General features: G+C 35.2%; 1 protein-coding gene across 1 annotated transcript in view; it reads right to left on the bottom strand.

Annotated features, from left to right (window-relative positions):
- Positions 1-1,291: 1,291 nt before the first annotated feature.
- Positions 1,292-12,748, bottom strand: part of TBC1D22A (TBC1 domain family member 22A) — a gene marked incomplete at its 5' end in the record, with an annotated part of 157,499 nt that continues 146,042 nt past the window's right edge. The window contains 2 exons of the mRNA XM_035897844.1: positions 1,292-1,343; positions 6,156-6,251. Coding sequence (XP_035753737.1) covers positions 1,338-1,343; positions 6,156-6,251 — 102 coding nt within the window. The remainder of the gene's footprint in view (positions 1,344-6,155; positions 6,252-12,748) is intronic.

The raw sequence follows: 12,748 nt of genomic DNA, 5'->3' as shown, positions 1-12,748 counted from the left end.
TCTGGTTTTAAACTGTTCCGCTTATTTCAGATTTTCATGTTGAATATTAATATCATTTAATATGGGTGTGAAATCCTCTGCAAGAAAGACAATGTTTTGAGTGTTGGGGTTTTTTTTAATTTGATATTAGGCCTGAAGTGACACAAGCCCGTAACCTTTAGATGCCATGGGTTCACTCACACAAATAGAGCATTCTTCCTCTATTTCAGGGAATAATATAAAGCTTCGGGAACTTTGGAATCTGATAGGCAGAAAACAGATCACAGGTACAAACAATTGCCTTCACACCCCAAAAATGCTGACAACTGTGAGGAAAAAGACTAAGAGAGCAAGCTCATGTGCTAAATGAGACTTGAAGTATTAGTAGTGTGTTCTTACCATAAATCAGAAGATATTAACCTAGGCCTTCTCTACACTTATGTGAAATAAGGGGGCAAAATATTCAAGTGAGCTGAGATTTAGGAAGAGTGGTAGGTAGTAGTGAACCTTCTAACCCTCCACCAATTCTAACGAAGCGATTAAAGAGGGGAGGGAAGGCAAAACAAACCAAGTGCTCACTCCATCACTAAGCTAAAGGTGCACTTCAAAGTCACCCTGTATCTGACTTTCATTCAAATGCAGGCACTGTGAAATGTTTCACTGTACTCTGAAACAGGCATCCATCTTAAAATTAACATACAAAACCTAAGATTTAATCTAAGAATAAACCTAACAACAATTTCATAAAACATAAACATTTACAGGAGTAATAACAAGAAACTTAATTTCCTTAAAATTTTATTGATTGTATGATGTAGGAAGAGGTGGTTCACATTAACATTTGAACTAACATTAGCTTGTTATACTTCACCATAATTAAAACATCTGAAAAAAATCAACAGCTTTTATCTAATTTTTAATAGGACAGACAATTGTGCACACAGTCATTTTGGTCACGAGGTCAATAAGGCTTAATCCCTACTGTTTATATAACATAATGATTAAGGAATCTTTATTTTAAAGATTATATAAATCAGAATAACGGAAAGTCACTACCCCGAACATTTGATGGCTCAAGTATAAAACAGGAGACAACAAATTCACAGAAAATTAAAAAGAAGCAACACAAAACTCGTCAATGTGACTGTAAGTGCTATTAACAGACTCAAGCCTACCTGTCAAATCTATTCTGGGTACTGCAGAAAAACAGAACTTACATAAGGATTTAGATGAGTATCTGCATTAGGTGCTCCATTTAAGTAAGACGGTCAACCTGGGAGATAGCATAGATACTTTCTTGCAAGCTCAAGTGCGTGATGAGGCTGTCATCACTGGCTGATACACTGGCAGTCAGCATCTCAACACTGAATATGAGATGACATGTAAGGTGTCGGTATTAGTCCATTAAAGGCCTTGAAAGAGAAAGTGTCTAAGTTTTCCTTGGTGCTATAAAGGAAAGAGAACTAAAGGAGATGCAAAGCAAGAAAAAATGATGGACTGAAAAATGATCTTTGCAGCTTCTTTGCAGTCTGGGTGAATATAAATGAAGCAAAAATGCATTTGTCAAAGCCAAAGAAAAGGACATTGCAGTAATAAAGATGTGGGCTGATGACAGCATGGGTGAAAATGTCTGTCAGACAGACAGAAAAGCCTGTATCTTAGAGTCATGAAGAAGGAAAAATCTGCAAGACAGATTCCTTACCACAACATATTGAATATATTTTTATAGCTCAGCTATGTTAACAAAATGATAAGTTACTAAAACTGAAAACTTGGACTAAATCTCTAATATCTAACAGTTACACCAGTATCAGTCCAACATTACTATTAGCTTATATTCAGTTTGACAGCTGCATCTAGTCCCTGAGGTCCTGTTTCCTTACAAATCCTTCAGGTATCATGTACATGACACCATTAAACTGAACAGCCATATTTTCTATTAATATTTTAATTCTAAATATGCTCAAAATCATGCTTGAATATTTTATCACTTAACAGCATCAACCATTCACGTATCTCAAGAACTCAGGAGAATTTTGGAATTTTAGTTGTAGTTTGGAAAACGAATAACAGTAAGTCAAAGTCTAAGACATGCAGATGAATTGAAAGGTCTTCATTATTTGTATCCTTAATTACTTAAGCTTAGACAGTAGAAATTAAATTAATTTCACATTTTGCATTCACATCACAAGTCATACTTTATCACATTAAAAAAATTGTGTTTTTATCCATATGATAAGCAGCCTGATCTAGTTAGCGGTGTCCCTGCTCCTGCGGGGGGGTTGGACTAGATGACCTCTAGGGGTCCCTTCCATCCCAAAACATTCTATGATTCTATGAAACTTACTACTACTTTTTTTAATCTGACACTAGTAAGCAACCAGTGCATTAACACAGAATATTTATACCATCAATAGAAATATCATAAGCCAAGAATGACCCATAAATATATATGATCGATCCCATAAAACATCACATCGGTTACAAAGGAAAATCTAAGCCAGGATTAAAAGGTCTTCCATTTACTGTCTGCCCACTGCGTTCTCTGTTCTCCTACACGTGAAGTAAAAACTGCCAATCTGAAATATGAATAGAACTACAGAGCTACCCAAACTAGGTTTCTGTACCTGGGTTTGTGGAGCTTCATATGTAGGTAAAGTGGATTCACTCTCTCTAGAAGTGAGTACCATAAGAGAATAACAAGCTCTAACTAAAGCACTAAATCATTCTTTTCAGCACTGTTATTTGTATTACACATGGGCATGGAATAATTAAAGTGTCTATCCAAAAACATATCACAATATTTCACTGCTATCAAAAAGTGACCCTGGGAAATTTCAAAATTGCATGTAACAATTTTTGCCATTACATGGCATTGCATCACATAGCTCACTGCATTACATAGCAAATTTCAAAATGGGATCAAAGCTTACGAGAAAGATTACCGATACTTTTACTGAGCAGGACAAACTGTTAGCAACTATAAACTCCTAGCAAAACATAAAAGGTTGACACTTTCCCCCTCCCCAGCTTCCTAAAAATCAAGTGTTTTCTCTTGGGGCACTGCAGTTTGAAACAGCTGCCCTTCGTTCACTCTACTTTACAGTAGTCAGACAGGAACGGTTATAAGGACATGGATAAGCGGCATGGAATAATCTGTGGAAAGTCAAGAGGTGCCAGTTTTCATAAAGCAGAGATACAGGACAAATTCTACAAAGAATGTTGGAAATTGCTCTAGATTTACATATAAAGCATCACCTTTCTCCTCACTTATCTATTGCTAAAACTTACGCTAACCTGCATATCTCATGTTTCAGAGGCGTCTACATTGATATCAAATAGATGGCAGTAAGAACAATAACTTGTTCAAACAGATTAAAATGAACACAACTTCTATCATGACTTGATTATCATCTTACAGTGACAAAATTATTCTGTTAAGTTCTTTCAAACATGAAAAATATGGGACTAGCATGAACACAGTTTTATACACTTCTGTTACAAGTTTACATATACATGATTATTTATATACATATATGATATATACATTATTATTTCAACACCTGGAGGCCTGAACTGGTTCTCTTCCTTGATTTCCCTCATCAAAATTTATTTCCTTTGATATAATAACCATTAATTCTACAAATGTAAGCCATTTATTAGTATTAGTCCAGCCAGCCTAACTCCTTTCATTGCAAAATTTCTTTCCCTGCTACAAAACAATACAGAAAAAACCCCAAACAAAACCACACACACATGCTGTCTGTAATAAGGAATAAGGCATATTATCATGCACAGTGGAACATTTCCATCCCTGGAAACATTCAAGACCAGGTTGGATGGGATTCTGAGCAACCTGATACAGTTAAATGTGCCCCTGCTCACTGCAGGGGGATTGGGGGTTGGACTAGATGACCTCTAAAGATCCCTTCCAACCTGACACATTCTATGATTCTATGATTTGGTGTGTAAGTCTATTAATTAATCTGTTCATATGAGGAAGAGTAAACACCACATACTTTTACTCATTGCTTAGGATGCAACAAGACATACGTAAGAGAATGGAAATAAGTATCTTAAGACCAAAGATTATTTCCTATCATCACCCAGCCTGTAATGTTTTAAAATTGGCCTTTCAAAACCTGGTCAGTGTCTCATCTGGCATCTCACCACATCTGATATTCTAGAGAAATTATTCTACCTTAAAATTCCTGTGAGGTTTTTAATTCTACTGAAAGAGATCAAACAGACACATAAAAGAAAAGCATGAGTTTTCACAGCTAGTACTAAAGAACCAGACCCTCCAACTGACAGTTAGGAGAGACTTGTCTTATCTATGTCACATGCAGAAAAATAAATACAATGCACACTACGTGCAAAAGAAATGACTGGATGCTGTTTTGATTATTCTTGATGTAGCCTACATCAGAACACAAAATTTCAGTTCAAAATGTACTAAACTGTGACTTCTCAATAATGTGAATTCAATGCAGAGTATTCCAACAGCACATACTGAACTTCCGAATTTTCCCATGTAGTTTCAATGCCTATTACTTGAAGGCCTATTCTTTGAAGGGAATGGTCTACAGCTATTACTAACAAAGCGGAAGAATACTGGGTTTTATTCTTGCCTGTGGGAGAGAAGTATCGTTTGGAGAATTGATAACACTTTAGTTTAGTAATTTTAAAAGGTCACGTTACACAATAAAGAAGGCCAAGCCTTTTAGTGATAACATGATAACGATAAAACTAGCACTAGTCTACAGAATTTCATACTAATTGCATTTCTATGTTGTAACCAAGCTAAAGCAGCCTGATAAATGTTTCAATGTATTCCTGATACATGTGCTTTATCATTTAGTTTACATAGCCTATAAAGAAATTAAACCATAAAGAAATGCCTTAATTATTAAATAAGTAAACAAATATGAACATATGTAAGGAGAACAAAACAAGTCTTCATAGTACTATACCTTGGGATTATTATTTACTTTAAACAGAGTCGTAATAGATTCAGTAGAAAGGGGAAAATTATGAACTTTGCTGCAGGAAATCAACAGGAAAAATTTAATAGGAAGGATTAACAGCAAACTATTGTAGTTGAGAGGCATGGCTGCCAACATTAAAGTTGTTTTTGACAAAATACCATAAACTGAGAAAATCTGACAGTGTTAGCAGGTAGTATAAATTAAAGTTGTTATGTTGTGCCCTTAGGCATTTATTTATTGCAAAGATAGGCAACGACAGTTAAAGTGTTCTGAATAAATGGTTTTATGAAGAAAGATAAAATAGATTGAAGTGATACACAAACTTACACAATGGTTCATTTGTACAGGGCAAGAGAGTTCAGTCAGCTGCAGAGAAAATAAGCTGGTAACGGGCCATTTCCCCGGGGCAGGCAATGGTGTGGGCTTTGTAGCATGGTTTGTTTACAGTCAGCCTGTAAACAGGACTTTAATGCCTTTCAGGCATTGCATGTGTATCACAGGGTGAAATTCAATATAAAGTATTTCTATGAAAGTGAACTGTCACCAGTTCACAAACATAACTGAACTTCTACAGGGGTATGCAAACGATTCTCCTATTTACCATATTCAAATCCCATCCAAACAACTCCCCGATGTGCTCTTTGCTGGAAAAACATAAGGTTTTGAAATGTAGGGACCTGAAGTAAATACTCTTACAGTCCTTTTATTTCCCACTGAAAAACAGGCTCCTTATTTTAAAAGACTGTTTGCCTAGCTTTTTTGCAAGAATGAACCTCACCTTGTTAGAGTGTGCTGTTATATTATACAGATGAAAAATTATAAATAAATAACTCCAGCGATGCTTTTAAGATTAAAAAAAATATATATATATCCAGCTACCTTTTCAGAAAATCTCTTTGTGAAATACCAAGGCTTTATTTGTAACAGCACCTCTGGAAATCATCATCTCAAAGTCTGTCTTAGTTAAAACAGCATTTTTTTCTCAGAGTGGACAAAGAAAATACATCTCCTACTGCTCACAGTCCATCACTTCAGGTCTAACAGGTTTGGAGCAACTCTAAAAGTCAGTCAGACACTTGTTCGTGCTGCAACTGCTACTATTTTGGCATAAATTCACCCCCAAGTAACTCTAGGAAGCTAAATTTAATAAATACCACCCCACACTTGAAAAGCATCCCCTTCGCTTACTTGAAAATCTTTCTCTTCCAGGATCTCTTTCCTCCACCTGACAAGGAAGGCAGCACAGACGTACAAGTGGAAGTGAGAAAAACCCTCTGGTTCAGACTAGAAAAAATAAAAATAAACCATCATTTCAATACACAAACACTTTTGATCACCATATACCCCAAGTGTATTTTTATGGCATTAACTCCTAACTACAAATGTCAGCTAAATATCTCTCTCTTCCATATCACAAACACATATGCATTTCATCTATGCCAAACCTATTCACAGCCATTATCTGTAACAGGAATTAAGGTGAGGTATGCATTTCTCATACTTAAAATCATTGTTTGCAGATGTGTTTCTTCCATTTCTGATGCGATCCATTAGCTTATACCTGGCATGAAATACTGTGCTGTCTAGCTCAATATTGTGGCATGAATGCTTGCTCTTAATGGAGATGAAGCATATGTAGTTTCATTTGATACTAGTAGCTTTTTTATTATAAATTCTGCTACAGGAAATGATTAAGCATTTTTAAAAAATATACAACTTGGTCTATATTTGACTGAATTAGAGGTTGCTATTAAAAGAAAAAAAATTCTGCTCCTTGTAACACAAAACATTTATAGTTCAGATTCATATTCATATCTGCACCTTTCTGTTCAAGTCAGCAGATTCAGTCACTTTATAATACACCCCCTAGAAATTAAGATTTTATCAGTATACCTAAGAGTTTAGAAAAATCTGTGATCCTACTTTTAAAAGACTTCACTAAGTTTTCTTGTATTACCAAATTAATCTTAGATTTTACTTTCTATACCACTGAGAACTGAAAAAAAATAATCATGATATTTAATTATCAATGTGATGACTGTGAACTAATGCCACATAAAATCTCATTAAAAGAACATTTAAAAATAATAATTATAAAATTAAGCTACATAATCTGATAAATGTAGGAATACTTAAATGCCGATATCTAAATAATTTGTTAGATCTAATAGGAGCACTTTAAAAGTATACCAATTTTTTTTTCCACATTTTCTACTGGTCATCTCAAAACTGCTGTTTGTCCTTTAGAAAAATACAGTAAAGTGAACTGAAACAACTTCTTATGTAAAACATAACATGACAAAATATCTATTTTATTGCTATTTAACCTAGAAGAGCACAGTATTTAAAATATTCCACATAATATTTGTAACAGTGCAATAAAGTAACCTCACTGCTATCACAAGTGGAGAAGGAAAAATACTCTCCTTCTCCTACTTTTCCTTCTCCTCTACCCTTGACTGATAGATGTCCATAGTGTACTACAAGGGGTTGGTACAAATACCATGCTAGCAGCTACAGAAACTACAGATCATCCCATCCACCAAATCAGTAAGAGTCAAGAGAAGAGATAATGTCAATTATTTGCAGGGAAGTTTTAAGTTTAAAAGTGTAGTTGGAACAGAAAATAGGAATTACTTAATTTTGGAACCAGAAAAGTAAGATTCTGATTATAAGATCCTGTGAAATTTTCCTACTCTAGGAAAATACTGTTCTTGAATAACATGACTTGAATAACATTGCAAAATCCCAGGACAGACAAAGCATATGGTAATTTTAACTAGACTTCTCTCTAGAGTTTGTCTTAATCAGAAAAATCAAAGTAAAGTCCAGTTTACAATATTAGAGTTTTTTTCTCAGCACTGAACTGCAGTCAACTTCTCACTTTTAACATGAATATTGAAAACATCCTTTCAAGTAGTACCCTTTAACCATACACAAAAAGTTTCTATTATTTTGGAATACACAACAGAATCTCAAGGAAGTGACAACCTTTCTTCAGACCTGGAAGGCAAACAGGGTAGTAATGTCTAATGAAAATGGACTGTGTTTAAGGCTAAGTCAACAGTCTGTACAAGAAACCACTAATACATTTTCCAAAATCCCACTCTGACATGTGCTGTCACTGGTAAAGACTTTCTGGCATAGTAAGAACCAGCTCAGTTCGCCTTTACCTGGTGAACTATGACTTGTGTTTAGCTCTACCTCAGAGAACGGGTAACTGAAGAGCATGGCACCAGCCTGAGCACTGGCAATCAAATAGGAAAGCAGGGAAGAAGAATGGTTACGGGATGGAGGCAAATAAGGCTGGATGGAAATTGCTGAGCAAGTACAGAAATACTGCTGAGGGTAGATTAAGACAGAAGGAAGACTATTTTTGCAGATGAAGAAGAAGGAAGACTGAGTACTCTGTAGGCAGGAAAATTTCTTCTAAAATAATAACTATTAATGAGGATACTTTTGGTATTGGATTATTTGTTATCTCACCTGAATATAATAAAGGTTTACATTTCTTTAATTACATGACATGAGCAAGAAAGGGAACTGAAAGGAATTTGGTTTGGTGTTACTATATACTAATCCTCCTTTCTTCTCCTCACTCCAACATTATGTAAGTTCTTGAAAAAGCAAAGGGGAGAAGAGGGAAGGATTAAAGAAATCTGTCTGAAAGCAGCGTTTTAACTTTCAAAGTAAATTTGCAGTAGCTGTTGGCAAAATTGTTTATTTTGCTCTCTCTTACATTGCCTCACGAACAAATTTACATAGGTAGTCAAATTAGACCATCAGAATATTCTTTTTTCTGACAATAAACTCAGATTCTGATTTTAAGGCCAAGATTCAGTCTATTATCACATAATAAAGAAAATTCTTCCATAGCCAGAAAGTCAAGATAAGCGGCTAAAAAAAAAAAAAAAAAATTAAAAGCAAAACCTGCCAGAACTGTAATATTGGAAATTGAAAATGTTTCTGAGGAATTGCAGAAAAAATTTCCGGAAATGTATAAGAACTTGTACTTTTTCTTGAGATTTTTCTGTTCAACCTTTTTTCTTCCCCCCAATACAACTTTCTTCAGCTCTTTTAAATGAAACCAAATAGACTTAAATATGCAATTCATTAGAGAAAAAATGCATATCCCCCTATAGATTTAAAAATTCATCATGCTTCAGAGATAAGTCTAGGCTACAAAGTATTTCCAATGGATAGTTTTAGACAGTTTTGGAAATTGAGTAAAACAGCTAATGCATAATTGCCTTTTCTAACACCTGCTACCTATTATACTTTTCCATTTGTAGCTTTGAAGTTACAAACAGTTTGATCTCTAAATGTACAGAAATGCAGACTACCAGCTAAAAGCTATTTAAAATCAAATATAAACAATGACCTTGATTTAAATATTTTAGTAAAAGATCTCAAGACAGATGTACAACCTTCCAGAAGACTTATTCTGAACATATTACAGATGACTTGGAGCACATTATCTAAGAACCATCTGTCATTATCAATAAAAATCATTTAGACTGTTAACATCACAAATATCTCATTTGCTCTGCAAATGCTGGATCTCCTCTGCAGCTGAAATGAGAGGCATTCTTTATGCTGCACTCCCCAAACTTCTTGAATTACACAAATCACTGCAAGAATGCAAATTTTATTGTATGACTAGGCTGATTATTGTCTAACCTGCCTCCCATACCCTGGATACTTCAGCATTTAGGGAGGGTAATATCTCGTGGTATTATATTTGTTGATAGAGTAAATACAATACGTGGTTATTTTTGAAGTACTCAGAATGATTAGAGCTACGAAACTGTGCCACGGTTAGGTATCAAACTACCACATTTCACAGGCAAATAATGGCTCAGATGCAAGGACTTAAACATTTTATGATTACAGATGAATAAAGCAACTTCAAGCAACTCAGTTTTTACTATAATATAAAGAGCAGCCAGTTTAGTTGTAAAGAGGTTTAAGTAACTTTTGCAACAATATCCAAGCAATTTATGGCAGAAAAAGAGAAAGAAGCCAGGGCAGGATCGTCATGGAAAGTAGAATATGTTGGCTGCTCCTCCGAGATTTGTCTCTTCCATTGGCCAGGAGCTTGGACTTCCTAGGCACAGACTCAATCCACTGTCAAAACTGAGACTCTGAGTTCCAGTCTGAGAAGTAACACAGCATGAGCAAACCACGGAGAAGTCCATCAGGGTAACTATCCTGCCACCAGAAATGACCAACAGCAGATGACTACGAGTGCAAGCATATACGAGTACTTGCCCAGAATACTCTTCCATCTTCCAGTGATTTTTGTGCTCAGAGATGTCCTTACACAAGCTGTAGAATATGCCCATTTAATAGCTATTAATGCATTTGTCTTCACTTTTGCAACTGTAAGTTTTTTTGGTAATCACAAAGTCCTGTGGCAAAAGAATTCCAAAATGCAAGTGTGTGCTACATAGCACGTCTGTTTTAAACCTGACACCTTATTCAAAGCTATTCAGTTACCTCACTGAAAGAGACTATGAACAATCGCTTCCTATTCACTTCCTTCAGTCCCTTCATCCTTCCTTCACTTTCAGAGACTAGAAATTTTTTGTCTATTCCACCATTCCTCATATCGGTTTCACCACCTTTGCTCAGCCTTCCTAAGCATCCTTCCCTCTATTTTTCTGTTTTTGAAATGGAGCCCAAGCCATATCCAGCATGTAAGATGCTGGGAGAACATAACTCACACAGCTGCACAATGATATTTTGTTCTTTCCTCTCCCAGTAATTCCTAGCTTTTGATTTATTTTTTTTTCTTTTTCTTTCTTGACTGTCACTGAGCTGGTATCTTCCTCTGGTGCTTGAGTGTAGAAAGCTAACTTGAAGCCCATAGTTGTACAGGAAAAATCCAGATTATTCCAAACACACATACACAATATCATTTCATACTTGTCCACATGGAATTTCACCTGTTATTTACTGCCTAGTTGTTTACAGCAACCTGAAGTCCTGCAACTCCTTGCTCTCAACCTCTCACCTTTACTACTCCAAATAACAGTGTTGGCAGCAAACTTTGCTACCTCACACCCATATCCCTTTTCCAATCACTTCAGCAGAAACAGCTAAAGCCTCATCACAAAGAATTACGTGTGATTTCCTTTAAATTTAAAACCTGCCAGCTTATTTCTACCATCTGTTTCCTATCTTTCAGACAGTCACTATCCATACAAGGGCATTCCCTTTAATTCCACAGCAGTGTTCTTTCTTTAATAACCTTCTTTGCTGTTTTCAGCAATCTCAGTAGGCTACATAAACCTGGTGCATATGCTCACTGGCCCCTAAAGCTTTGCAAGGTATGATTTCTCACTACAGAAATCATGACAACACTTTCTTAAAATGTAGTATTTACTCATGGTGAAAAAATATTATGATGAAGTTTAGAGAACACTGTACTGAAGTCATTTAAATCTTGTCATTCTAAAAGATATTGGAATACCTCAAGGATTGAAACTATTTTCTTTGTACACAGCAACCTACCAACTCATGTAGGATCATAACCTTTTGCCTGTCAGCTTTACAGTCAAACAATGACATTTTGATTATTCTGTGGTGCTAAAAAGTTAAATTTTAGTCATGATACATGTTAAAGATTATTTTAGTTATACATAAAAATAACTATTAAAAACATTTATTTTTGCCGAGTTAGAACATTTTGGATTGTCTTCTACCATGGTTTTTGTTTCACCATGACTATTCCCAAGGGGATGATCCTAAAACCAGTAAGCAACTAACAGCACTTGTCTAAACTGAATCTAATCTGACAATAAATACAGCAACAAATGGAGATCATTTATATTTAAAAAAAACAAAAAACAAAACAAAACCAAACCCCAAAAAACAACCTTACTTACAGGTAAGGTCTATAAGTAGATGTTTCGAATGCAAACATCCATCAGTTAAGATGAAAATGTATGGGTTGGTGTGACCTTTGCATTAAAGACAAATCTGATCCAAACACATTTTATAGCACTTTAAAATCTGTAATGGAAACTAGCATTTTTAGGTCAGAAGAGCAAGCTAGAAGTATCTTGCAAAGCCAAAACACCATGCAAAAATTATCCCAACCCTTAGTGGTCATTGTAAGTATTTATAATTACTTAGTAAGTAAGTATTTATGTTATAATTTTCTATTAGATTTAGCAGATTTATGCTGAAATCTAGGTGAAGATCAGTTTTCGTAACAATTTAGTAGCTGGCCTCTCTGATATGGTCAACAAGAACTTGGCAACAGTTCCCAAAAGGTGACTTGTGATATCAACCACTGCTGCGAAATCCCAGCCATAAGAAACATAGATCATTGCTGGAGATCAATGTTTTGCCCTGCTAGAATGCTCCATATGGCCTGCAAGATTCATGGTAAGACTATTAATCAATATCAAATATAAATGGATGCTGTCAATAATTACTACTTACTTGATTTATCCAGTCTCCCGTTAATCATTTAGTTTTAAGAAGCACCTTTCATACAATTGTCCACATTTCTGTGAAGTTTAAATTACTGTTCTCTTCACTTGCTAATATGTTCAATTCAAATAGAATAAAAAAATAACTAAATTCAAGTGTGAATTTGCCTTTTTTGACCTAGCTTTTCCAGAATTAAACTGTGGTGAAAAAAATTCAATGTTTCTCATTTGGTTCATTTAAAGAATTCATCATGAAGTTTTTAAAGAGTTCATCACAACTAGGATGTCAAGTGGATTCTCACTTGTGATGGGTTGACCTTGGACGGATGCCAGGTGCCA

Source organism: Egretta garzetta, unplaced genomic scaffold, assembly GCF_000687185.1.
Source record: "Egretta garzetta isolate BGI_Z169 unplaced genomic scaffold, ASM68718v1 scaffold37, whole genome shotgun sequence".
Classification (NCBI taxonomy): Eukaryota; Metazoa; Chordata; class Aves; order Pelecaniformes; family Ardeidae; genus Egretta; species Egretta garzetta.
The sequence above is the reverse complement of the archived record's forward strand: the minus strand, read 5'-3'. Positions and strand labels throughout refer to the sequence as shown.